General features: G+C 43.2%; 1 protein-coding gene across 1 annotated transcript in view; it reads left to right on the forward strand.

Annotated features, from left to right (window-relative positions):
* Positions 1–1,908: 1,908 nt before the first annotated feature.
* CCDC80 (coiled-coil domain containing 80) overlaps positions 1,909–26,467 on the forward strand; it is a 35,902-nt gene continuing 11,343 nt past the window's right edge. The window contains exons 1-4 of the mRNA XM_058731416.1: positions 1,909–2,023; positions 2,452–4,358; positions 13,168–13,324; positions 25,274–25,410. Of these exons, the coding sequence (XP_058587399.1) occupies positions 2,463–4,358; positions 13,168–13,324; positions 25,274–25,410 (2,190 nt within the window). The 5' untranslated portion in view covers positions 1,909–2,023; positions 2,452–2,462. The remainder of the gene's footprint in view (positions 2,024–2,451; positions 4,359–13,167; positions 13,325–25,273; positions 25,411–26,467) is intronic.

A 26,467-nucleotide genomic window follows, 5' to 3' on the forward strand; every position in this document is an offset into this window, starting at 1 on the left:
ACTTAGCAGAGGCATTTATTTGATCAACTTAACAGGTGAATCCCATGAAAGGGGGAGTCTTCCCCAACCGCAGTAGATACAGAGTCTCTGTCTGAAGTTCACCTTTGTTACTGTACTCACAAGTGTCAGAAAGGGCTTCACAGGAGAGCCTTCCCTCTTGGCACACCTTGGTCTTGAAGCTGTGGGCTGAGAACCCTACATTCAATCCCCTACAGGTCTTTAATTCAGTGCTGGGAGTCTGTGTGAAGGAAAGGTAAATGTGACCAGTCGGAGATGGGACTGATCAAGGGGGTGGCAATTAGGAACCAGTGAGGGTAACCATTAACACGACCTAGCTTGAAGGAGGCTTCTGAGAATCCTGGTTCACCACTGTCTATGGCCGTTAATCCCGATTGAATGGTGCTCTTTCAGAGACCGGGCTAAATATCTGTATACCCCGAGGCGCCTTCTCTCACCACCAAGAGCTAAATCCCCCTGGCAGGTCCAGGAGGTGGATGCACAGAGCTGTCTCAGTCTCTCCTTTGGAACCTGATATGACAACTTCTAAGGATTGCCTAAAACCCTCCAGACAGCAGAAGCCTCTGGGAGCACAATACTGCACTACACCCCCCCACACCCCCAGACACACGATCATGTTCTCTGAGGAAGCTCTCTCTTAGCCTAGCGTCTCTAGCCAGAGCCCAGAACTAGAGATCATAATGCCCTTCTCCTGATGTAATGACCAATCACAGTCTCAGGAGAACAGCAGCCATTGCTTGCATTTCTAACCTTTTACCAGCTTCCTTCCATGCCAAAGAGAAAACTAGGAACAAGAACTCAGTAATATGATCCCCAATTAGCATAAAATAAAAACAACCCAGTCATGTTTTCCACGGGCTTTTCCAACCTCAAACTAAACACATGAAACAGGGAGAAAGAGATAAAAATATACACATGGAACTATAAATATATATACTGTCTGTGGATGTGCAGCCAAGCACCCTGAGCCAAACGAGTATCTGTCTCTAGGAAAGCCAAGCAGCCAGATGCAGAAATCTGAGAATTTTCCCTTTCCAAAGTACAATGTGAGTACAGACAGGAAGGGAAACTATCCTTCCTGGCAAGGAAGGGGTTAAGTCCTCAGCCATCCTATTCTAAAGTGATTTATGATGATGGGTAGTGTTTCAAAACTCTCCCCCACCCCAAAGAGTAGCCCTCCCCTTCCCCACCGAGAGTCCACTCTCAACGGACTCTCAACGTGCTGAAGTGAGAAGGAGGTGGTGTTTTGCTGATTTGTTAAATTCTTAGTGAAGTTTCCTTGATTTCCAGCGGCTGCTGTTGTTTGAGTTTGGTTTGGATCAAAACTGAGGTTGTCCTGGCATTTCTGGGACCGAGTCCAGGCAAGAGGAAGAAGAAAAAGGAGAAGGAAAAGAGGAGGAAAAAAAAAAAAAGGTGGGGAGAAATAAAGGGAGGAGAGAAGCGCAGGAAAAGAAAAAAGTCTTTTTCAACATCACATTCCTGTGTTTTCCCTCAGCCTGGAAAACATATTAATCCCAGTGCTTTTACGCTTGGAAACAAAGGGACTAAGTCAGACTGTGGGGGAAAGGGTGATAAGAAGGATCCTGGAACTCTAAAGAGAGAAAGAGCAAGATTCAGGACTAGCTGGGACTCCACTTCCAGGGGCGCCCTGTGTTGTCGGCACAGGGGACTGGCACACACAGACACACAAGACCGAGCAGAAACTACAGACAAATGGAGAAGCAAAGACTTACAAGGACAGCTCCTTTCACCTCATCCTACTTGTCAAGAAGGTGAAAAGACAGCCAGAGGAAAGAAGAAAGCAGCTCAGCCCTCAGGTCAGGACAGGCTGTGGGTCGGTGGCGCCTTTGGGAGCTGGAGTTGCAGCACACCCCCCTTTGTACCGCTCAGCCTGCAAAGGAGAAAGAGGCTTGGGAGGAAAAGTATTTCATCTAGAAAACTGTCCTGGGACCACACTTCAGATTGCCTTTTAAACCCTCTGCATTCCATCTCCATGAGCCACCATGTAAGTGTGTAATCTTTCCTGTCTTTAGTGTGTTTGTTTGTTTCTTTGTTGCTTATTTGAAGAAATGAAATAGGAATGTTGTCATCATTAACGTGCTCAGTGTGCCTTTTCTCTGGAGCATCAGAGAGCCCGAGAAAACGGTGCACGCAGGCTGAATGGGGAACTGAGCTGGGTTTCCTGCTTAATGGAACTGTCTCTGTTAAGCACTAACAAATTGCAGGGGTTTAAAAGCAACAGGATCTCATCCTATTTTCCATTCCCTGACCTCCTCCCTTCTTCTCTCACCATCCCTTCCCCCACCCCTTGGCCAAGATAGAGAAAGAGAAAAATGCCCAGTTCTGTTTGCAATTAAATGATTTTCTTTTCTTTCTTTTTTTTTTCACTCCCCCTCCCCCCTCTCTGTCTTTTGACCCCGCTGCCTTTCAAAGTGGATTGCACAATGACATGGAGAATGGGACTCAGTGTTACCATGCTGCTGGCAATGTGGCTGGTGTGCGGATCAGAACCCCACCTCCATGCCATGCATAGAGGGAGCCACGGAGGGCGGAAGGTGCCCCTGGTCTCCCCCGTCCACAGAAGGCCAGCTCGGCTTCTGAGGCACACAGGGAAGGCTCAGGGACTTGAGAGAACCACTGTGGAAGAACCAAAGCTTCCGCCTCTCCAAAGAAGGAGGAGTGTGCCCGTGTTGAGGGTGGCCCCCGCAACAGCCCCGCCAGCCCGGCCGCGCGGCAGTGGAGCCCCGGCGAGACCGAAGCAGAGACCAGGAGCCCCGAGCTCTCCGCGTGACATGATCCGAGATGAGGGGTCCTCAGCCCGTTCCAGAGTGTTGCGCTTCCCCTCTGGGTCCAGCTCTCCCAACATCCTCGCCAGCTTCGCAGGGAAGAACAGGGTGTGGGTCATCTCGGCGCCGCACGCCTCGGAAGGCTACTACCGCCTGATGATGAGTCTCCTGAAGGACGATGTGTACTGCGAGCTGGCCGAGAGGCACATCCAGCAGATCGTGCTGTTCCACCAGGCCGGCGAGGAAGGAGGCAAGGTGCGCAGGATCACCAGCGAGGGCCGCGTCCTGGAGCAGCCCCTGGACCCCAACCTCGTCCCAAAGCTCATGAGCTTCTTGAAGCTGGAGAAGGGCAAGTTCGGCATGGTGCTGTTGAAGAAGACGCTGCAGGTGGAGGAGCGCTACCCGTATCCGGTCAGGCTGGAGGCCCTGTATGAGATCATTGACCAGGGCCCCATCCGCCGGATAGAGAAAATCAGGCAGAAGGGTTTTGTCCAAAAATGTAAGGCGTCTGGGGTAGAGGGCCAGGTGGTGGAGGAGGGGAACCATGGTGGAGGAGCCGGAAGGCCAGGACTGAGCGGTGAGAAGAGAAAAGAAGACCAGAGGCGAGCACAAGTCCCGCCGACCAGAGAGACTCGGGGGAAGGTGCTCAGGAAGCCGGCCACCACCACGGCCGCTGCTCCCCCCGCTCCTCCAACCCCAAGGGCCACCACCACCCTGTCTCCTGCTGCAGTGCCAACAGTGACCCGGGCCACCTCTCGGGTGGTCACCGCGGCTGCAAGACCGACAACCACCACGGCCTTTCCCACCACCCAGAGGCCCTGGACCCCCAGGGCGCACCCCTCCTCGGACACCCACCGGCCCCCAGCAACTGCTGAGGTGGCCACGGCCAGGGAGCCCGGGGCCTCGGAGAATCTCTACCCCCAGCCCAGGAAGGAGCAGCACAGGGAGAGGCTGCAGGCCACCAGGAGGCCCAGCAAGGCCACCAGCTTGGAGAGCTTCACGGCTGCCCCTCCCACCACCGCCTCGGAGCACAGCACGCGGGCGGGCGCGGGCCGTCTCCGGGACAACCGCACCGACCGGCGGGAGCACGGCCACCGGGACCCAAACGTGGTGCCAGGTCCTCACAAGCCAGCGAAGGGGAAACCTCCTAAAAAGAAAGTCCAGGACAAAATCCTTAGCAATGAGTATGAGAGTAAATATGACCTCAGCAGGCCAACTGCCTCTCAGCTGGAGGACGAGTTGCAGGTGGGGAATATTCCCCCCCAGAAAGCAAAGGAATCCAAAAAGCACGAAAAGCTGGAGAAACCTGAGAAGGAGAAGAAAAAAAAGGTGAAAAACGAGAAAACAGACAAGTTACTCAAGAGTGAAAAGCAAGTGAAGAAGGATAAGGCTGAGAAAAAGAGCCGGCAGGAGAAAGAGAAGAGCAAGAAGAAAAAAGTAGGGAAAACAGAGCAGGATGGCTACCTGAAACCCACCACAAAACACTTCGCTCAGAGTCCCAGGAAGTCCGTGACCGATCTGCTGGGGTCCTTTGAAGGCAAACGACGACTTCTTGTAAGTAATCTCCCCAGCAGTGTTCTGTGGGCCGAAGCAGGGCACGTTAATGTTTGCTTTGTTATTTTTCTAAAATCATGTTGCTAGACGGCGGGCTGTGGCTGAACCCAGGCCGTGTGGAGAAGATCAGGAGGTGTCCCAAGAGAGGGCAGCCAGGCTGGTGCTCTGTGAACCTCTGTCCACACAGATTCCTGGCCCTAAGGTCCAGACTCAATGGCCAGAGGACCTCAGACCTTGTGCCTGGGGAGGCACCTATGCTCAGCTTCTTCCAAACCTGTCATTGCCCATCCCCCACCCTTAGCTCTCTCCCAAGGGATAGTTCTGCGTATAGTTCCTAAAATGGCATGCTTTGACTCTGGTGACAACTTAGGAAAAGGACTATCTCTTCATGAGCTTAGGAACTAGACGCATGTCTGTGGGGAATTGGTAAAGTTTTTCCTTTTCTCCCTAATTAGGTCTGTATCAACACATGGAAGCCTCAAAAAGGAAAGTAAGGCAGCCTGGGTGGAGAGTGAGTGTGACTGGGAGTGGGGGAGGGTCCTTGTTGGTGTGACCCTCACAAATACTTTAAAACCAGCTGAAGTCTTCTCCCCTTAAAGATTGCCTCCCTCGTCACTGCCCAGCTTCCAGTAAGAGGCCAAAAAGGTAGAGTGTGAGGAACTGGGTTGATTGTTCCAATTTCCAATACCCTAGAGACAGATGTCAGTTTCTCCTGAGCCCCTGTCAAATGAGTGTGTGTGTGTGTGTGTGTGTGTGTGTGTGTGTGTGTGTGTAAGGAGACAAGCAGCTCTTTCTCCTACTTTGTGGGTGTTTCTGAAGCCACTGATTTTGAGCAAGCCGTAGGTCCATCTCAGGAGCTCTCTCTTTTGGCCATTACTTGCCTCCATCCAAAGAATGATAAAAGAATCTAGTCAAATCCAAGGAAGCCTTTGGACAGAAATGAATCCCATCCTAAATGTAAGGGCAGTTGTCATCAGCCATGTGAGAATGGCTCTTTCCCCTCTCCATGTCTCCTTGCCCCTTCTTTTAGGGCCCTTCCAAGATTTCTACCCCTTCTTAATACTGTCATTTTACTCCAGGCTGTCAAGGAGGAGAAGGTACCATACAATCACTTCAGAGAAAAGGATCAGAAATTAATGTTGGGCAATGTGGGTCAGGGATGAGTTTTTTCAGATACATGGGTGGGAAGGAGACCTCTCATGCCACGGAGGACAGCATCTGTCCTACCGAAGGCACAAGGTGACTCTGCACCTTGCATTATCCCCACCAAAGGAGACAGGCACTCTTCTCTCAAGGCATCTCTCAAAGGGGCTTTTAGTTTTTCCAGACTAATGATGGATTAATTGGTCATTAATGGATTAAGAATCTGAGCAGCGGGACTCTGGTGTCCATTCATCTTTAGTGGTTTCAAAAAAGCTGAAATATGCATTTGAGCAGAGTCCCTGGTGGTGTTTATCATGGGCGAGACATGTCCCAAAATTGTCTTAGCTGTTCCACAATAGTGTACCTATGTATTAGAACAAAACGTAAGTTTTCATTGATTGTACAGGTTTGTGTGGTGTGTGTATGTGTGTTGTTATGTGTTTTGTTTTTTGGTATATTTTACTCATTTTTAACTGAGCCTTAAAGTATATAAATTAGTTAGTAGAGGATATGCTGTCTGCTAGAGTACTTTAACAGCTACTTGGTTATTTTCAGAGGACATAAATTTAAGTGAGAATATTTTAGTCAGAACCAAAGAATCACTATTTCAGAGCAGAATTTACCTGGTACTTAAATGTTTATTAGAGAACCCAAGGGAGTCAACTGCTGTCTTTGGGGTGTGGGCAAGCATTGGTAGTGTGCTCCTCCTGAGTACACAGCACTTAGTCCAGCCTGTGAAAGTACATCACCCAACCCTGGCCATTTAGCCAACAGGGCAGGCAAAGTGTTCCTCGTGGGCAGGGTTCAAGCAGGGGAGAAATAATCCTGGGTAAAATGTCAGGATTGTAATTGTGCACCCGGCTGGCAAATACTGCCATTGCCCCTGGTTTCTGAGTCAAAAGAAAGAGGTTTTCATACTCTATCCCTGACATTAGTCATGCCTTTCATTTCTCCCCCTTTCTCTCTACTCCCTTAGTCAGGGATTTGAAAGTCCAGCTGGCTATTTTCTGCTTTAAACAGTATCCCTGATCATAAATTTCTAGCAAATGAAAATCAAGCGACAGTTTCTGCTGATGTCATGTGAGGCAAAACAGAAACCAGCTGGGATTGCTCACGGCAGTGTTGCTCTTTGGGGCTGGTGAACGGAACCAGGTTTGTTATTAGAAAGAACGTAGCAAGAGGAGGCAGTTCAATCTTGCCATCCCACATGTGCCCAGCTGATGATCCTATCAGAAATGTGTGTTCTGAAGAGCTAATATCTAAAATAGGAATGGGTTAGTCTTGAATCAATCTTTATTTATGTGTAAACAGTGAAAAGACTATTCTGTACATTTAGATCTTTTTTTAAAAATGCACCTAATAATGCATCACCAATGTATAGTCTAAAAAAAAGAAGAATGAGTCAAGTTTTTAGTTCTCAAATTGTTCCTATCAGAGTTAATGCTTTAAACAACTGAATTTTTATCCTCAATGTGAAACCAAATGATTTTTATCTGGGAAACTATAGGTTCTCACTACACAAAATATTAAATATATCCTTGAGGGGCGCCTGGGTGGCTCAGTTGGTTAAGCGCCCGACTTTGGCTCAGGTCATGATCTCGCGGTCCGTGAGTTCGAGCCCCGCATCGGGCTCTGTGCTGACAGCTCGGAGCCTGGAGCCTGTTTCAGATTCTGTATCTCCCTCTCTCTGACCCTTCCTCATTCATGCTCTGTCTCTCTCTGTCTCAAAAATAAATAAAGGTTAAAAAAAAATTTTTTTTTAAATAAAAATAAAAAAATAAATATATCCTTGATCATGCAATGTGGTAGATCACATGAAATAACTGGAACTGATTTTTTGTGTGTATTATCAATGCCATCAATAAATATGTTGTGTTTTCTCTTAGTACCAAAATGCATGGGAACACTTTTCCCTTGGCAGTCAGGGTAATGATTTGGTACTGTTGATACAACTCTACTATTAAATAAATGATTTTTTCATAAACTCATTTTTTTTTTCCTGCAAAACAGTGCCATATTAGTAGGTTGATTGATGCTTCTTTAGTTTTGAGCTATTGCCGGCCATCAGTGACAATACGTATCAATTTTGTACTGGAAAACATTGCATGATTATCCAATAAAACATAAACACAAAACAATAATTTTAAAAAAATAAAAATAAAATAAAATAAAATAGGAATGGGTTAGAAAAGACAAGATGAAATAAACGTGACAAAATAGCAAAAGATGGAGAGAAAAGAAATTCCATGTCACCAGGCAGAGAGGAGACTGGTGTTTCTGGGTGAAAGAGCTTGTTGGTGCCATTTGTCTTTTTCTACTCATTTTTCCCATTCGACACGCCGATGTTACTCAGGAGGTTCTGTGATTCAATTAATATTCACTAAGGTTCAGCACGCTCTGAGTTGTTAAAGACGGCTGACAACATATACCTCCAACCGGCCTCAACCTAACCCAGTGTGCTCGGACTGAAATAAAGTGTCATTCCCAGAAATCACGCAGGACTTTGAGCTCATCTTTCCAGTGTTTCCGTAACCTGGCGCCCAAGTACAATTTATCATAAAGCCCTAGTGCTTTTACACTTATTTATATCATTCTTTAGATGTGAAAACATCATGTAATCACTCCTTATCCAAGTTTTTAGAGAAACAGTGGCTGCATGGTATGAGTGAACATCATAGCAGGGACCTTCAAAGAGCTGCAAGTAGAAACAGGTTTCCTACTCTGAGGCCAGAGGTCAGTCCTTCCAAGCCCCTGCCTGTCAGCCTGTGAACAGAAAAGGGCACATCCTTTGGCACCGTAAGGTGCTTCACCAAAACTGTGTGGTTTAATTTTCACAACAACCCCATGAGGAAGGACTGATTAACTCTACCGTACAGCCAAGGAAAGAAGCTCAGAGAGGTTGAGAAGTTTCCCAAGGTGTGCGGCTAATATGTGGCAGAGTCAGAGTTAGAACTCGGGTCTGTTTGATTTTTCTTAAGTTTATTTATTTATTTTGAGAGAGAGAGAAGAAAACATGAGTCAGGGAGGGGCAGAGAGAGAGAGAGAGGGAGAAAGAAAATCAAGCAGGCTCCGCACTGTCAGCACAGAGCTGGTTGCGGGGCTCAAACCCACCAACTGTGAGATTGTGACCTGAGCCAAAGTTGGATGCTTAACTGACTGAAAACCCAGGCACCCGGGCCTGTTTGATTTTAAAGCTCACATTCCAGCCTCTCCCTCTATTCTGCCTTCCTATGGGTGTGAGCTTCTAGTGGGCATAAGCAGTAAAGTGAGGGGGAAACTAAGGATTCATCCCGTTAATCAATACAGATGTTTTAAAATTCACTTTCAACCTTAAATTACTCAGGTAAATGGCCAGGTATATCAATTGTCAACATTTTTCTGCTAAGCAACAATGTAGAGTTTCCGCCTTTAATACCCAGGTAATTCTCTGCACCTCAGCTCTCTGGCTTTCCTGGCCCTCAGTCCGTGGAGAACAATAGACTGAATCCCTGTTAACCTAATCCCTCAGACCGGTTGGTGTCAGTTTGGGATTGACAACGTAAGAACACAGTTAAGCCTTTTATCACGAAAACATTGGAACTATGTGGAGCCAAGCTGTAAAGCCACCGCTTTGTTCCCCGAGATGTCCCTACTTGTCAATTAGCAAGAGGCCTCATAATGTGGGACTGCATAGACTCAAGATCAAGTTTAAGTACTCTTTGGAGACTGAATCTCTTCTAATGCAACTGGGTTCACACTTTTAGCCTTACCTCAGAAATCTGGGTATTGGGACAACAAGCCACTTATTTGGTTTAATTTTAGAAAGGGATACAAAGCTCTGCTTTACTGAGACGACTAGCTTGAATGTCATTTTTCAGAATCCTGTAAAAATCTAGTGTTTTGATCCTAACGCAGCACTTAGAAGAAGCTGAGACTTAAAATATCTTCCCTCTGGCATCCTCCCATTCCTGTTTGCTCCCTTTACTTATGCAAACTGGCTTCATGACATTCTGAGGCTCCTTGTGCCAACACACCAGTTGGAAACAGAAATGTAAAAAAGAACACAACACAATTCTCTATTCACGACACATGCCCTGATTTATCACCACCAAACTGGAAAGAGGGCAAGTGTCAGACAATAATGTTTACCAAAAAGTTCTAGGATGCTCTTTTTAGGAAGAGGGGACTGGACACGGTTACCATTTTAAATACCGTTGGAAATACTGCCGAACTGAACAGTGAATGGGCTGGAGGTGTCAGTATACAGAGAAAGAGTCGCCGAAATATGTTCACATGATCAGCCTCCTCTGATGCAAACTTGAGGAGCAGATTAAATGGGTGGGGGGCGGGGAGGAGTGTCTTTATCAGCTGGTTTGCAGGCTGCATCTAGACATTCCTCAGCACGGGACCACTTCCTCTCCTCTGGCTGGAGTGATCTGTGGGACCTGAGAAATGTGGGCCTGCATCTGAAGAGCAATTAAAAGAAGAAAGTGACCATTGTGGGCCAGTAAAGGCATTAAGAAGGATCTTGCATTTGAAGACTACATTTGATGTGGATAAGGGGGAGGGGAGGGGAGAGCTTTCTGGGTGGAAAGAGTGATAGGGGCCAAGGCAGAGGAAGGAATGAGAGTGAACTCTTCAGAGGCAACATACACCTATGGTGTTTGTGTGCACACAGCCTGTAGATAGATGATAGATAGATAGATAGATAGACAGATAGATATAATTTTTTTCTTGATTTTCACTACTTGATGAGTGGCAGAGTTGTTCTGTTATAAAGATGCAAAAGCTAAGGTTCATAAGGTTTAAGTGGTCTTGTTGAGGCTGCAAGGTAGCCAACGGTTGAACTAGGAGAAAATGCAGGCCCTCCCGCTTTGGCTGCAGACACCCTTTCTCTGTGCCACTCTGCCCAGATTCCTTTCATTTCACCATTGAGAGCAGTCTGGCTGAAGAGTGAAGAGGTCATGTAAGGGAGGAATAAGAGGAAAGGTTAGCAAGAGAGAGCCTGGGGCCAGGTTGCTGAGGGAGGGAGGAAATGAGTCATGCAAAATAAATGTCACCTCACTGGTGGGTTAAGGCATCCCTGGGCATAGGTCCCGAGATGCAAATAAACATCAGGGCTCTTTATTTACTTCTGTTGGATTCCCACTGGGTATCCAATGGCTTCAGGCTACGGTGTTCAGAGGTACCTAGAAAAGCTGCCAGGCAGGGGAGGATGAGGTTCTGTATGAGATTCTATACTGTCTGCAAACCCCAGTTATGCACAAGAAGGACAAACAGACCAGAAGTAGTTTTGAGTAATCTGGAAATCCTGTCATGTCATGTCATATCATAGACTGTAATAGTTCATGGCAAAATATGTCAAGAATGAAATGTATGGATTTGAAGTTACAGTGGCAGGTAACTATCAGTCATCTAGCACATGGGCACTCCTGTAAATATATTCTAAATATAGAAAAAGGAATTCAAGATCATTACCAGTAGAACTTATCCTTGTTTTTGACGGTTTTGTGTTTTCACGTAAACATTCATTTATTTTAAAATAGTGTGTTTGTGAGCAAAGAATGGCCAGAAAGAAAAACCTAAAACATACCAACTGAAAATAAAACTCCAAGATTTGGGCCACCACCAAAGCTGAAGAAATGCTTTCAAATATCATAAAGCTAATTAAAAACTAACAAACAAAGCAAAAATATCATCACCGTGTATTTTTTATAGCCACTTTAAATCTTTTTTAAAGCTGAGTATGAATCAAGGAATACATTTGGGGAAATACTATTTTTCCTCTTGGGAAATTACATTTCTAAAATAAGCATTTTCTACCCAACCCTGTCCGTCTGAACAGGCATATAAACATGAAATCAAAAATAAACAAAATCATGACTACTTAAAGTAAATAACAACCTGAGGGGAAAAAAATTTCATCTCAGAAAAATCTTTGTTAATGTTCCACTCAAAAGTGTTATTGAACACATTTTGATATCCACGAGTGATAGAATTTGGCAGGCACAGGAAATCTTTAAAAGGGAAAGCCTACAGGCAACAATTAACACATCTGTGACAGAGAAAGATAAATACCAATACCAAGCTGGGAGCAGATTTAGTAACCATTTTGATAAAGTGTGAGGAAGAGGTTTAGCAACATGGTGACTTCCTTTCTGAAAAATGCCAAGCTAATAGTCACAAACTTCAGAAATATTTTGTAAGTTTAGATGGGCAAGTAGCAAAGTGGCTGATAAAAGCATAAGAGACTCTTAAAAACTGAGAAGAAACTGAGGGTTGATGGGAGGTGGGAGGGAGGAGAGGGTGGGTGATGGGTATTGAGGAGGGCACCTTTTGGGATGAGCACTGGGTGTTGTATGGAAACCAATTTGACAATAAATTTCATATATTGAAAAAAAAGAAAAAGAAGGGAAAGGAAATACCAAAAAAAAAAAAAAAAAAAGAAAGAAAAAGAAAAAAAGAAAAGTGGCTGATAAATTTGAATGTGGTCAAGTTCGAGAAATGTGTATAGAGGCTGGTTTCTAAGGTAAGTGATGAGTTAGCAAAAGATCAATAGACAGCCTTCACTGCAGACACTAGCCTAGTGAGGTATGTGGGGTCAAAGAGCTCAACAAAGACCTGATCATCCTCAGAATGAAATTTCACATCAGTGGGCAGGGTGAACACCACCATGCCCACTCACTTGTGGAGTGAGGTATACAGTTCTGGTTTCTGCTCATGAAAAATGTGGTAGAATTGGAGAAGGCTCAGAAAAAGGCTACAAAAATAATCAAGGAAGGAGAAAAGCTTTTATATCCACTTAGATAGGAGCATTGAGACATTCTTAGAGCATTCAACAGGAGCCCTAAAAATAAGGATATTCTCTTTTTCTACAAAATTACAAAATATGTTGTCCCAGATGGCTCCAGTGACTACAGCATCTCTTTCTTTTGCTCTATTTTTCCTCTTTTTTCCCCAGAACTCAGGGGTTCAAAGTGAGCTTGAAAGACACAAGGAGTTAGGTGAAAAATACCAGGTCTGAATTAGAAAGAAGGCTGAAATGAAACAGTAAAAATCCATCCTGTTGGGGGATTCGAATGTCAAAGAAGTCTGCCACAAGCTCTGTATAGGCCCAGTGTGACAAAACATAGGCGAAAAGGCCATCCTAAAAACTTTCTGCAAGTTGCCTACTAAAGATACTGAGTCATTGAATGTTCCGTAGTGCCCCAGGCCTGGTTATGGAGCTCTCTCAACCCTATGGGACATGACACAAAAGAGTAAAAACCGCTGAACTTACAAATGTGTGAGCTGCCAATTAGGATTATGAAGACCAAAAGGAAGGAAAGGAGATAGCATTTATTGAACAATCATGACATGTCAAGCATTCATGTAATGCTCGTAACAGCCTTGCAAAACAAGTATTCCTATGCAGAGTTCACAGATGAGAAAACTAAGGCACATGGAGACTGGTGATAAAGATAACTGGTGGGAATAGAAAACTCTGTGTCTGGAACCATTGAAATAAAGAGGGCCTTTCCGAATGGCCTGTTTTGGCCCTAACTATGCTAAGTGTCCAGTAGAGCACTTTAGTTGACTTTAGTGCCAGTCACTGCCAGCCCTCTATTCCAAATGTTCCCTTTGGATTTTGCCTCTGTGTACAACCATCACTGTGAATTAATATTTGCTTGCCTCCGCCTGCCTTTAGCTGATCACCGCTCCTAAGGTTGAGAACAACATGTATGTGCAACAGCGAGATGAGTATCTGGAAAGCTTCTGCAAGATGGCCACCAGGAAAATCTCCGTGATCACCATCTTTGGCCCTGTCAACAACAGCACCATGAAAATCGACCACTTCCAGCTAGGTTCTCTTAAACATTTTAATTACATTATTGTTTTTCTCATACGTAAGGTGGGACAAACTTTATGGGAGAGGTCAGTGGGAAATTAAGAGGAAAATTCAGGTATTCAGAGGGCTCTTTCCTTGTCGTAACAAAGGTCGGCTTACCTACCTACTTATGTTAACTGTTCCACATGGTTCTGGTGTAGGTTTTTGGTACTTTAAAATGAAAAAAAAAAATATGCAAGAATTCCATGGTTTGCAGATCAATAAGGTAGAGAAAAATGTGAGAGGTAATACAGTGGTGGGACAGCCAGAAAAGTATGTAGACAGTTTCTTCTGGATCTGGAGTCTTCTTGCCTGTGACTAATACCATCTGATCTTCCTGCTGCCTTCATGCTGCAGGTGACTCACTCACAGATGGGGACCTGCCAGGCCCTTGGAAGCACTTGACTCTGGCAAGACTGGGGAGGGCTGAGAGACTCTGTTCAGCTAAATGAAAAGTCACTGAAAGTGTGGACTGAACTGCACCCAAGTCCTTTTGGAGAGCAGAAGAATTTGGCTGAATGTAGAGTTTTCACAATTTTTCATATTAATGGTGCATGTGAGGCTCAGGAGGTGCACAGCTCAGCGCTGGGCAGCTGTCTAACTTCTTGCAATTCTCATGGGAATGTCGCAAGACTTACTGTGAGTAGTTCAGCCACAAAGTCAGAAGCCCCAGATCAGACCCACCCAGTTTCTTTTATAATTATTACATCTCTGGGGCTTTATCTTTAAAAAAAAAAAAAAAAAAACTTTTACCCTTCATGTATTCTCGACTTCTCAAAGTTTTTATTTTAACTATAATGAAAGTCCTTCATATTTTACCATGTGCATATCCTGCCTATTTTTCATAAAATATATTTCCTCTGAAAGAATATAAAACATATTTTCCCCATTAGTTAACAGTTAGCTTCAATATATATAACACATTAGCTCACAGATTTTTCTGTCATGTGATCTTGATGTAACAGAACACATAGTAGTCATAATTATGTCATGAGAATGTCATTTGGTTTGAATATTGTCTGGCTTCTAAATCAAATTTTTTAAATTGTGGTTAAAACACAACATAACTAACTAATTTCTAAGTGCACAGTATAGTGTTTTTAACTAGAGGCACAATATTGTATAGCAGGTCTCTAGAATTTATTCAGATATGGAATTTCAGTTATGCCTTCTCTCTTTTTATTAACTCACCTTCCACTGAGATAGCTCCAAAGGAAAATAAATTCCATCCTTTCCAATGTCCCATCATAAATCATTGTGGATTGGTGATTGGTTTGTGGACATTAATCCCTGTGCGGTGTGTGTTTGGGAGAGAAAACAACAACAAGGTCCTTTACCAAAACAACAATACTCATACATACAAACAGAAGATACGACAGAAGGTCTAGAGTCAAACAGACCAGTTCAAACCAACAGTCCCAACTTATTTCTTGTGTGACTTTGGGCAAGTTACTTCCTAAGCCTCAGCCTTGAAAATAATTATATCTCTTTCACAGGCTATGGTGAGGATTTAGTAAGATAATGTGTATAAATACGTGCCATATAATAAGTACTATGGTGTGGTCATCATTACCACCATTTTTTCTGGCAGGCGTCTGGAAATCAACGAACTGTCACAGGGACTAGAGCACCTATAATGAAAAGGGACTTGTAATTGCTTTCTGCTAATTACAGAATGTTAACAGTGAACCCTCATGACTGCCCTTCGAGGTCACAAGGTGCATTACTACTCCTGGTAATAAAACCAAAGCCCAAAAGACTAATACTACAAAGCCACATATTTAGTGTTTAACTGAGATTCAACCATTAGCTTCCTGGATTTTTAAATAGTAGCAAGAGTCAGTGAGCTTAATTACAGCCCAGATGTCTAGAAAGGAAGTAGGTATTCAATCTAGTGCAGAAGCTGGTGCTGGCTGGTGATAAAAGGCCTCCTCCACCAGGTGTTTCCAGTGTCAAATGTGTTGCCCACCAACCCTTACACAAAGAAACCTCATTCCTTATTTCAGAGAAGTTTGGAAAAATCATTATATGTTCTACTTCAGTCTCTATGTGGTCCCAACTGTTATAAGCATCTGGTGTTGCCTTGGCAAATTTTTAGCATTAATCCTGCTGTTTTTTAGACATCTGGATTAAATATGAGCAGTAGAGGCACTGAGGGTTTTTTTCCCTGCCCTATTGGAAATCAGGTATTGTGCATTGGTGTTTGCCTCTCACTGAATGGCAGTTTGGACTTGATCTGGGGGGGGGGGGGGGGGGCTTTTATTTTGTTCCTCATTTAATTCCTGGAAGGCCTTTCTCTCCTCGTGTTATGTCCCAGCTTACCCTTATGGGAAAGGCCGTAGAACTTTCAGCCAAGACTGGGAGCCAGCCATGGGAAAACAGGAATTGGCATGCATCATGGGCTCAGTGAACCAAACTCTAGCCTTGACCAATTTTCAGCTGGAAATCTATCAGATGGCCTTACTTTCCTTAAAAATAAATCAAGTAGTCTCTCCTCTTCCAGACTTTTACTGGGCCTCAAAAACAGAGACCCACATCCAACTACACTGTGGGCTGTACTCACCAGCTGGTCCATCTTGCTAAGTGTATTTGAACTATAAATGATGGACCCACAAATTCAAGGAAATTTACCTTAAGATTTCAGTCATTAGCCTAATGAAAGTCACTCATGCCTGAGCAAATTGCAATGCAGGATAAGCCCATCTGGTTTTCTCATCCAAGATAATATTATACATGAGAGTTTAGAAAGACATGGTACATTAAAGCATTCCCAATTGTTAGTGGTATTTAAAATATCAATTGGGTAGAAAAATTTGTATCTATGTCAAGAGGAGGAATTACAGACTAAGTGTGCAGATGGGAAGAAGTTGCTGGCCTAAGACACTTTGTTGCAGAACTGAAAAGAGAAACTGAGGGGAAAGCACAGCAAACATATTTCTTTCTTAGCAGAATAGAGGGCTGAAAAATATTTGACACTGATAGTCAATCACCGGATTTTAAGGACCAGAACATATGGACATTTTTATGGGGCAAAGGAAGTTCTTTGATGGCCTCCTTTGAAGGAAGAAGACTCTAAGGGTAATTGATGAGAAAGGAGGTGGGGAAGTTGATGGGCTCATGGATGGAACATGACAACAGGAAAGAAAGTGATTCCATAGTCCCATGAATAAAGAATTCATGGGTGCATTTCTAAAATACCTTTGATAGGTGAAAATGATAGACTCCATTTCAGCCTAATATTCTCTTTCTGTCTTTGATCCTGTTGAAGAGAATTGTTCTTTATGGACAAGCCTCATAGGCTCCATAACAATGTAGAGTGTCACTTTTCCTCAGGAGCACCTGAAAATTTGACCCTCTGCCCCAACTCCTCCTTTCTTCCGTCAGTAGTGACAGTGCCTGGCAGCTGCCTTCTTCAGACCCTGCCACTTTGTGCAGGGAGGCAAGGCTGGGGGAGTGATCACACTTCCAGACACTGGCTTGGCGTCCCTCTCTGTTTATTCCGTCTTTGATTATCAATCACGCTGTGTCCTCGAGGCGGAGGAGCCTGCCCCCAGCTTGTCCATCATCCCATTTCACTGCCCTCTTGCCTCTCAAGTGTGTTAGTGTCAAGATCAACCCCTGATGATCAAGGGGTGAAAAGCACCTGATAAGCCAACCATACAAAACAAGTGCTTGGAGAATGTGGTGGAGGAATTAGCTCTTCCAGTTGCAGTCATTAGAGAAGGTGTTAATGTCACAAAATTTCAAAAAGTGGGTTGATTCATTGGAGGGGCCTTGAAAATGGAGTAGATTTGTTGATAGATGATGATTCTATCAAAGTACTTTTTGTTTTTATTTATTTTTTTAAAGAGAATTGGATTTTTGGATTCCAAAGTCAAAGCTGCACAAAAAGGTATCCACAGACAAATGTTACACCCATTCCTGACCCCTTTACCCTGTTGATCTCTGCCCCATAGGTATTTTTATGATTCCTTATTTATGAATTTAGTGCTTCTTTATATTTACAAATAAATATAAACATCTGTATTTCCTCCACACTTTTAGTACAAAATATAGTATATATAATACTCTGGACTTTGCTTTTTTCACCTAAAAAATATTTCCTGGAAATCTTCCCTTATGAGTATACAAAAATCATCCTAATTCTTTATTAAGCCATTGTGAGATCCTATCATAGTTTGTTTAACTAGTACCCTTGTTAATAGACATTTAGATTGCTTTCAGTATTTTGCTATTATAAACAGTTTCACAGTAAATCACCTTATACATATGTTACTCTATCTATGTGGGTATATCTTTACAATAGATTCTGAGAATCAGGATTATTGGGCCAAATTGAAAATGTATTTAATTTCGTTAGATATCAGCAGATTTCTCTCCACACAAGTTGTATCATACTGCAATCCCACCAGCAATGTGTAAGTGTCTGTTTCCCTAAAGCTCTCCAAAAGACTGTACAACCAAGCTTGTGAATGTTTTCAGCCAATGTGGTAAAGAGAAATGAGATCTTAGCATAGTGTGTTGGTGGGTTGCATTTTTCTTTCTATGAGTATGATTGGACATTTTTTCATGTGTTTGAGGAGCATTCATACTTTGTTTTTAGTGTCCTTTGCCTTTTTTTTTTCTATTGGATTGTTCTTCTTAATATCAATTTATAGGTACTCTTTCTAAATTAGAATGAAAATTGAGACTCCAGTTCTCTTCCCAATTCCAAGATACTGACCCAGCTTTGGGATAAGGTCCAGGAATTTATATTTTTAAACTGTTGCTCAAGTGGTTCTGATTTGCAGCTAGGTTTGGTGGAGAGCAGACGGTTAAGTGTAGGACAGAGTGAAAGAGAGGTTGGCACCAGATTTTAAAGGATTTCAAATACCAGCACAGAGAAATCAAATTTTATTTGGTAAACCATGTGAAGTCACTAAAGATTTCTAAATATATTTTTCAAATAAATTTTAAATAACTGCCCAGGTTTGGGGGAGTCAATCTGTAGGACAGAAAAGAATCTGGAAGGATGCTTTCTTCATAGATAGGACAAGTTGCTCTTTCTAGAGACCAAGAAAGCAGCAACTTTGTGATCAGGAATGGCCAGGTTAGTCTCCCCTATCAATCTGATCCAGACACTCATTTCACAATGGGTTGGTAGGCAGGCAACTGACCCATTCATATAGTAAAATAGGAGCAAGAGAATCGACTACAGAGTCATTTAAATTAATCTGTTTCCAATCAAAAGAAAGTAAATCCCATAGCTGGAGGCCAGGGTTATCGTCAGCAATCTCAGAAATATCGCTAAAATAAAAGATTCAGCTTTTTATCCATAGCTTTGGCCTGTGCTGACTTCTTGAATAGGATAGTTATATTTTATTATTAAAAAAAATTTTTTTAACATGTATTTATTTTTGAGAGACAAAGTGAGACAGAGCATAAGTCGGGGAGGAGCAGAGAGAGAAGGGAGACACAGAATCCAAAGCAGGCTCCAGGCTCTGAGCTGTCAGCACAGAGCCCGATGCGGGGCTCAAACTCACAGAGCACGAGATCATGACCTGAGCTGAAGTCAGGTGCTTAACCTACTGAACCACCCAGGCACCCCAGGATAGTTATATTTTAAATGCCATATAAATAGATTTTATCTATGTTGTGTGTTACCTCGGAAAGGGTTTATTAAGGTAGGTGATGAATGGTGCAGCGCAGTGGATGACACTCAAGAGATCAGAATGCCAAAGGAAAATAGAGTTTATTGCTCATGGGTCCCAGAGAGGAAATTGCAGCATGCCCCCTAGGCCCACAAGTGGAGCCAGGGTTGGGTCAGAAAGCAGCAGTAAGAGCAGGGAGGGGAGAGCCTAGGTCACTGTCTTTATTGGGGTTCCCAAGAGAAAGGTGAGGCAGGACAAAGTACAGAGTTTCTGATTGGCTAGTTTGAATAATTTCACCAGGCTTTGGGCTATAGGGCTGGTCCCTAGTTGCCTGGTACCTGACCCTGGATGATTAAGGAAGAGGAATATTGTTTCCTGGAGTGCACGTGTCAGAGAGAGGAGGCAGGGCATTGGGTTGGTTGGTTTGCATTTCAGAGAGCTACTGCAGGCTGCAGATTTGCTGTCTCTCAGAATTGGCTAGCTTTGGGAGAGGCAGTCTCTCCCTAGTCAGAAAGGGTTTTTAACATGTCAAAATATCATAATATATAGAAATTTTTAAATGTGGTTAATACAATTATAGGACCTCATATGTGAAAACCCAAATTTAGAAAATAAATCTATATGATGAGCTTTCTCAAATTACACTTAGACTGGCTGTGTTATAAGCTCACAAGATACAGGAAGTGTAAGGGTTTGATGATGGGTTTTCTATGTGGACCCAGAACTGCTCACCTCCTTCACTCTACCCCTCACTACCCTCTTTTTTCTCACGTGGCATCTTTCTTAGGGGAGAGATGTCATGGTTACCAAATCTGTACCTAGTGTCTATGCGTACCAGGCTACAGGGATTTAGAAGACAATCAAAGGTTAGTCCCTGTTGATGAACTGCTCGTATCTAGTGGAAAGATAGATGTGTAAACAACGTGTTGCAATGCAGGGTGATAAGCATTATTGCAGAAGCAGCTAAAAGTATTGTGAGTGCATAGGTGAGGTAAAGATAGGTTGCAGAAGTAATTAGGAGTTCCCATGTAGACAGGGGTAGGGATAGCATTCCAGGAAGAGAAGGCATATTTCTAGAAACTGAAAATAGAAGCTGGAGCATATTGTATGGAAGAGTTAAGTGATCAGCTCACTAAGATAGACTGAGTCCAGGGCAGAAATGGCCTTGGCCGCTATGCCTAGGATTTGGATTTTATCCTGTCCTTGTTCCCTGTCCTTAGATGGCAACATAGCGACCCAGAAAACTTGTTAACATGCAGATTCCTGAGCCTTACCTCTAGAAATTCTGATCAAATTGGTCTGGACCCAAGGATTGTAATTTTAACAAGTGCCCTAAGTGATTGTGCCCCACCTGTCTACCCAGGTGAGGGTAGACAGTGGATCATGCTTTGAAAAACTGTTAGAGGAGATAAAGAACTTCTGAAGCAATGGGAGAGGCTGACATGGTCCAGGAACATTGGCAGAATGCCTGAACTCAGGTGAGACAGAGTGGGTGTAGGAGATACCACAGATATCATAGAGAAGGAGCCGTCACAGATGGAAACTTCAAATGTAATGCCTGGCACACAGTTGGTGATTAGTAAGTTGTTGCTGGAGCTGAATTTTTCTGCAACGTCATTGCTGTCTATGGTCAGACATGGAAGAACAAATACATGAAGAAATCTATTACCACCTCAACTTGGGAATTGAGATCCTTAAAGGATGGAAACCCAGGCCAATGCCCCACTTACAGGACCAGTCCCCACCAGGGTGTGACAGAGTTCAAGCTCCCTTCTGTCCCTCCTAAGTCATCTTAGGTCAAGGACAGGCTGTGTGGCATAACCAAATCCCACCACATGAGTTTGGATCTGTGAATCCATTTAGCTGGATCAAGACCATGCGGACTGTTTATAGGATTGCGTCCTCAAGAATGTTTGCTTCTAAGCCCTGCAAAGGACTAGAGAGCTTTGGCAAAACTGTTCCAAAAATGTAACAAGCTGCCAAATTGATGCTGCATTTCCAGACCGAGGAGAGCCTCGTGTTCACCCAGCCCTGACTGAGACGGAACGTGGAACGTAACGGAGATCTGGGGCAGGGGCAGGCAGCTGGAGCTGGGAGCTGGCCTCACACATCCCTTCCTCCGAATTGGGCCAGAGGTGGACACTGTCTTATGGTAGAGCTGCTGTCATCCCTTGTAGGAGCCACCGTTGATCAGTGCTTTCACTGTGATTTTCCACCTCAGCACAAACATTCATTTGGGATGTAGATACTCTGCAGTCTGGAAGTGTAAAATGTTTTATTTTTAATGTCAGGTCAAAACGTTTCAGAAGATCTTTTAGTTGAAAGGAGAAAACAGGCCATGACATCGGTTTCTTGCTATATCCCAGTTAGAACGAAGGTTGGCTTAAATCTTGGTCCTAGGTCTTCTCTGTCCTTGGGTGGGATATGTTTTGGTCAAGTAGAGAGAATACTCAATAAGAATGAGGTCGTATTAACTGAGCCTTAACCCTCACTCTGTTATTAACTAGTAGGGTAAACTTGAGCCAGTTGCTCCTTTGTGGGCTCTGTGATGGGTTTGTTCTCTGGGAAGCAGGCTCTGAAACTGAGATTTGCATACATGCGGTTAATGGGGGAGTCATCTTCGGAATAATGCTTATGAGAGGGGAGGGATACGAGAGAACAGAGAGGGAGTTTTAATGCAATGAACCCTTCGGAGTAGCAGTTCACTTGGAGGCAACGGGGACGTTTTTTAGATCTACCCCACTGCATCAGCCGCTGAATGTGGGCTGTCCCCTAGGAAGAGTGTGACTTGGCAGAAAGGCACCTCCTTTCTAAGGTCAGTGATTTTCAGAGAGGGAGTCAGCGGCTAACCTTCACAGCAGCTTTGCTTCTGAAGGCAGGATCTGGACAGTGCCCCACAGTGTCTGCTTCAGTCCCTGTTTCATCTAATGCGCCATATATTATTGTTTCTCAGTAACGTGACTGGGTTCTGCTAGGTAATGTCCGTATCACTTCTCTGTTGCCACAACAAGGCTGTGTAATGACGACCCACACACTCCAGTGGTGTGTAATTATTAAACATTCAGTCATAAGCCTGTAGGGTTCAGCTCACCTGGGCTGGGCTGGGCTGGGCAAGCCTTGGTGAGGCTGGCCTATGCATGTCCAGTCAGCTGCTGGTTGGCTGGGTGGTCCTGCTGATCTTGGCTGGGCTTGCACACTTTAGGGATCAACTGGTGTCAGCCGATCTGGAATCACCCCGTCTGGGCTGAGGCCAGGGTAACTTGGTTTAGCTTATTCTTCAGAAGTCTAGCGTGCATGTTGTTCTCATGGCGACGGTAGAGGCAAGAGCAATCCCAAATGTACAGGCTCATTTCTAGCCTCTATGTCACTTTTGCTAACATCACCTAGCACTGGCCGGAGCATGTGGTATAGATGAGCTCAGAATCGAGAGGCACGACAGTTTAACTCATCACTTTAAAGAGGAGCCACAGTCACTGGACAAAGAGTGTAGGTATGGAGAAAGGTGAAGAACTGGGGCCATTTTTTTGAAATCTACTACATTCTCCAACTTCCTTCCATCCGAGCCATTTAGTGCTTTTTGTAACTTTCTCTGTGAGGTAGAGATAATGGTCTCATTTTGATTCTAATTAGGAATTTGAACTCTATCCAAATTACTCATTTCTGAATCCAGCACCCAGGATAGACTTAGCTCAGGACACTGGCTGCTTTCCAGTGTATTAACAGTGTATAACAAATACTTTATTATTTGTATTAACAGTGTATTAACAAATACTTTGTTATTACACTCCAGTGTATTAACAAATACTTTGTTATTACACTCCAGTGTATTAACAAATACTTTGTTATTACACTCCAGTGTATTAACAAATACTTTGTGGAATGAACAAAAGTATGCTGAGAATTAAAACTAGGAATCCTTAGATTCAAGAGAAAATCTTGCTTGTAAAGTTTCAGAATCATTAGTTATTAAAAACATTTTTAAGTCAGTTTTTAATTATTTATTTTATTATTATTATTACTTGTAAAATATGCTCCTTGTTAAATTTTACATAATATAGACATGCTTAGAGTAAATAGTGAAAGTGTCCACTCACCTTTTCCATTCCCTAGAGGCAACCATTGTTACCAACTAGATGTCCTTCTGGACATTTTCCAGTGTCTATTCCTGTACAGATGTATTTTCTTTTACTTCCTTTTGAGCAAGAATAATGTCTACTATGCATTTTCTTCAGCAACTTGCTTTTTTAGCTCAATGAGACGTAGTAAACAAAAACCAACAACATGAATCTGGCAATTTTTTTTAATTACTTTGTAATTAATTCATGACAGCAAAAATGTACATTTAAAAAACAGTTTAGGGACGCCTGGGTTGCTCGGTCAGTTAAGCTTCTGACTCTTGATTTTGGCTCAGGTCATGATCTCACAGTTTGTGGCATCCACCCCCACGCTTAGGATTCTCTCTCTCCCTCTCTCTGTCTGCCCCTCCCCTGCTGTCTCTGTCTCTCTCTCTCAAAATAAATAAGTAAACATAACAAATAGTTTATATGGGGGTGCCTGGGTGGGTCAGTGGGTTAAGCATCCGACTTTGGCTCAGGTCACGATCTCGCGGTTTGTGAGTTCGAGCCCCGCATCGGGCTCTGTGCTGACAGCTCGGAGCCTGGAGCCTGCTTCCGATTCTGTGTCTGTCCATCTCTCGGCCCCTCCCCTGTTCATGCTCTGTGTCTCTCTGTCTTTCAGTAATACATAAACATTTAAAAAATTTTTTAAAAGTAGTTTATATGTACGAAGCATATAATTTTTCACTTTGCAGAGCACTTGGTCCTCATATAAGCTATGGGCTCCCATGCCTTTGAACTGCCTCTGTGAAAAAGTGTCACAATTTGGGGGAAGAAAGCAGATTCTTTGTCTTTGCATTTTGATCTGCTTTAGAGGAAATCAAGTTCCTTGTTTGTGTACTTTCAGTGATCCTAATCAAATAAACCAAAGTAATAGTTAAATTGCAATCGTCCCCTTTTGAGGAAAAGAGCAATGGTCTGTGGTACTCAAGCCCTATAACCTCTGTGTCTGTAAAACTATGGCTGTTTCTACTGTAGTACTATTCACTGGGTAGCAATGTGGACAGTAAGTGATAGAGTCTTTTCACCAATATATCTATGATCACATCTTTGCTGACTTTATTTTTTTCACATTTTTTTTTAAATACAGGGAGTCATTTGGCAGATAAAAATTTTTGTAGGGTTGAGGGAAACACTGTGACCTGGGAGGGATGTAGCATTTTCATCTCAGAGATGTTAAACTGATTTCCAGACTTAAGAGTTGCCATATTCAAATTTCCCATCCACCTAGTGACATGTTCAAGAACCATTTTGAAGTATAATAATTTATTTTTAGGGCTTGATATTTAAAAAATATATATAATGGTTAAAAACTTCTATACATTTAGTAACACTTTGCTTGAAATTGTATTCACTTACAAAATTTGTATAATGAGGGCAGCTGGGTGGCTCAGTGGGTTAAGGTGTCCGACTCCTCATTTCAGTTCAGGTCACGATCTCATGGTTCGTGAGATCAAGCCCCTCATCTGGCTTGTCACTGACAGCTCGGAGCCTGCTTGGGATTCCCTCTCTCTGCCCCTCCCCTGCTCATAGTGTCTCTCTCTCTCTCTCTCTCTCTCTCTCAAAATAAATAAATAAACTTAAAAAATTCTATTATGGAGAGCTCTGCATTTTTGGAGCTAAAATGAACCTGTTGGGCAGGCCTGAACATAGGCTTGTTTCTCTCTATAGCAATGACATGGTTCACTGAGTCTCAAAGTGATTCTGTAATAAAAGTGAGGAAAAGATAGAGATTTTAGACTCAACTAAATAAATAACAAAAACTAAAAGAAAAAAACAAAAACGTTTTTCTTTAAAAACAGAAACAAAAACTAAAATAAATTTAAAAGCTCCTTGGTGAGATGGGGTGATGACTCATTCCCAGGATAGAGTTGGCAATCTTCTTCCAGGGGTGAGTCAGCAGCCTTCACTCTCACTTTGCTCCTTCTGATTCACTACCTACCATCAGGGTAGGCACAGATGGGGCTTGATTATCTGTAGAGAACTGACTTTCAAAATGAGTTTATTCATTTATTTCTACATTTACTTATTCACTTGGGGAACTTGTGTTCAAACAAAATGTTGGCTGAATGTGTGCAACTAATGAAAGCTGTTCTAATTAACTCAGGACGGAGACTCAGAGCTTCCCACTTATTTCGGTCTTGTCACACCCATATTCATTCACATTTCATTTCCTTGAAGATAATGAAAAACCCATGCGAGTGGTGGATGATGAGGACCTGGTAGACCAGCATCTCATTGGTGAGCTGAGGAAAGAGTATGGAATGACCTATAATGACTTCTTCATGGTGCTCACAGACGTGGACCTGAGAGTCAAGGTACGGGTTTCTGTTTTAGACAGTACAGTTCCATTCCTTAGAATAGCAACTCTGAATTTTTTGTCAATGAATCTATTAGATGTATGAATAAGCACAAATTATTTTATTAAGTGGGAAGGTTTTGAAAAGGTCCAGATATTCCACGTTATCTTATAGAATTTGTGCCTACAAATGTAGTCTATGGAAAGAACTGGGTTGGATGACCTTGTATGGCCCAGCTGTTTGACTCAGACTAAACTCTTCTGTAACATCAATGTCATGCATTCATCAGACACTGGTTGAGTAGCTATGATGTCCCAGGCCCTGGGGATAAAAGGTGAAAAGTAGTTGGCTTCTTCCTTCAGGAAGGTCAGATTTAACATGGACCCACTCTGGAAGGGCCTGGAAGTTTTACCTCTCAATCCCACATGGACAAGACAGTAGGGTTTTATACCTACTTTCTTCTTATGCTTAGGGACAGAAGTTCTGAACCATGAAAAATTGTGCCATGTAGTAATACTAATAATACTAATACTAATACTAATACTAATACTAATACTAATACTAATAATACTAACAAAAATAGCTAACTTTATTAAGTATCTTCCTTACGCCAGGCACTTACCTCAACCCTTTACAATCCCTATCTCAAATCTCTGAGATAAATAATGAGTATTATCTTCATTTCACAGAAGAACAAAGATAGGCCCAGCGTGGTTAAGTAACATGCCCAAGTTTACCCACTTGCGCTTGGTACCCACACAGGCTGGCTCCAGATTGCACTGTCTTTACTATTCTAGTGCACCAATAGCATACCATGCTTATATGAAGATCATCAGGAGAAAGGTCACCTGGGCCATCAGAATAGGTCATTCAACCTGTAGTCTTCTTCTGGATCTGGAGAGAGTTCCCTTCTTTAATGCATTCCTTACTTGCGTTGCCCCACCTATAACGTGAGGGGCTGAACTGGATGGGCCCAAAGGTCTCTGCCAGCTTTTACACTCTAGCTTACTGAATTCCCACAAGGGGTATATCTCCAAGCCATGTCCAGACTTCCCTGTAGTTTATGCTGACAATG

The sequence above is a fragment of the Neofelis nebulosa genome, chromosome 5 (assembly GCF_028018385.1).
Source record: "Neofelis nebulosa isolate mNeoNeb1 chromosome 5, mNeoNeb1.pri, whole genome shotgun sequence".
In the NCBI taxonomy this organism is placed as follows: Eukaryota; Metazoa; Chordata; class Mammalia; order Carnivora; family Felidae; genus Neofelis; species Neofelis nebulosa.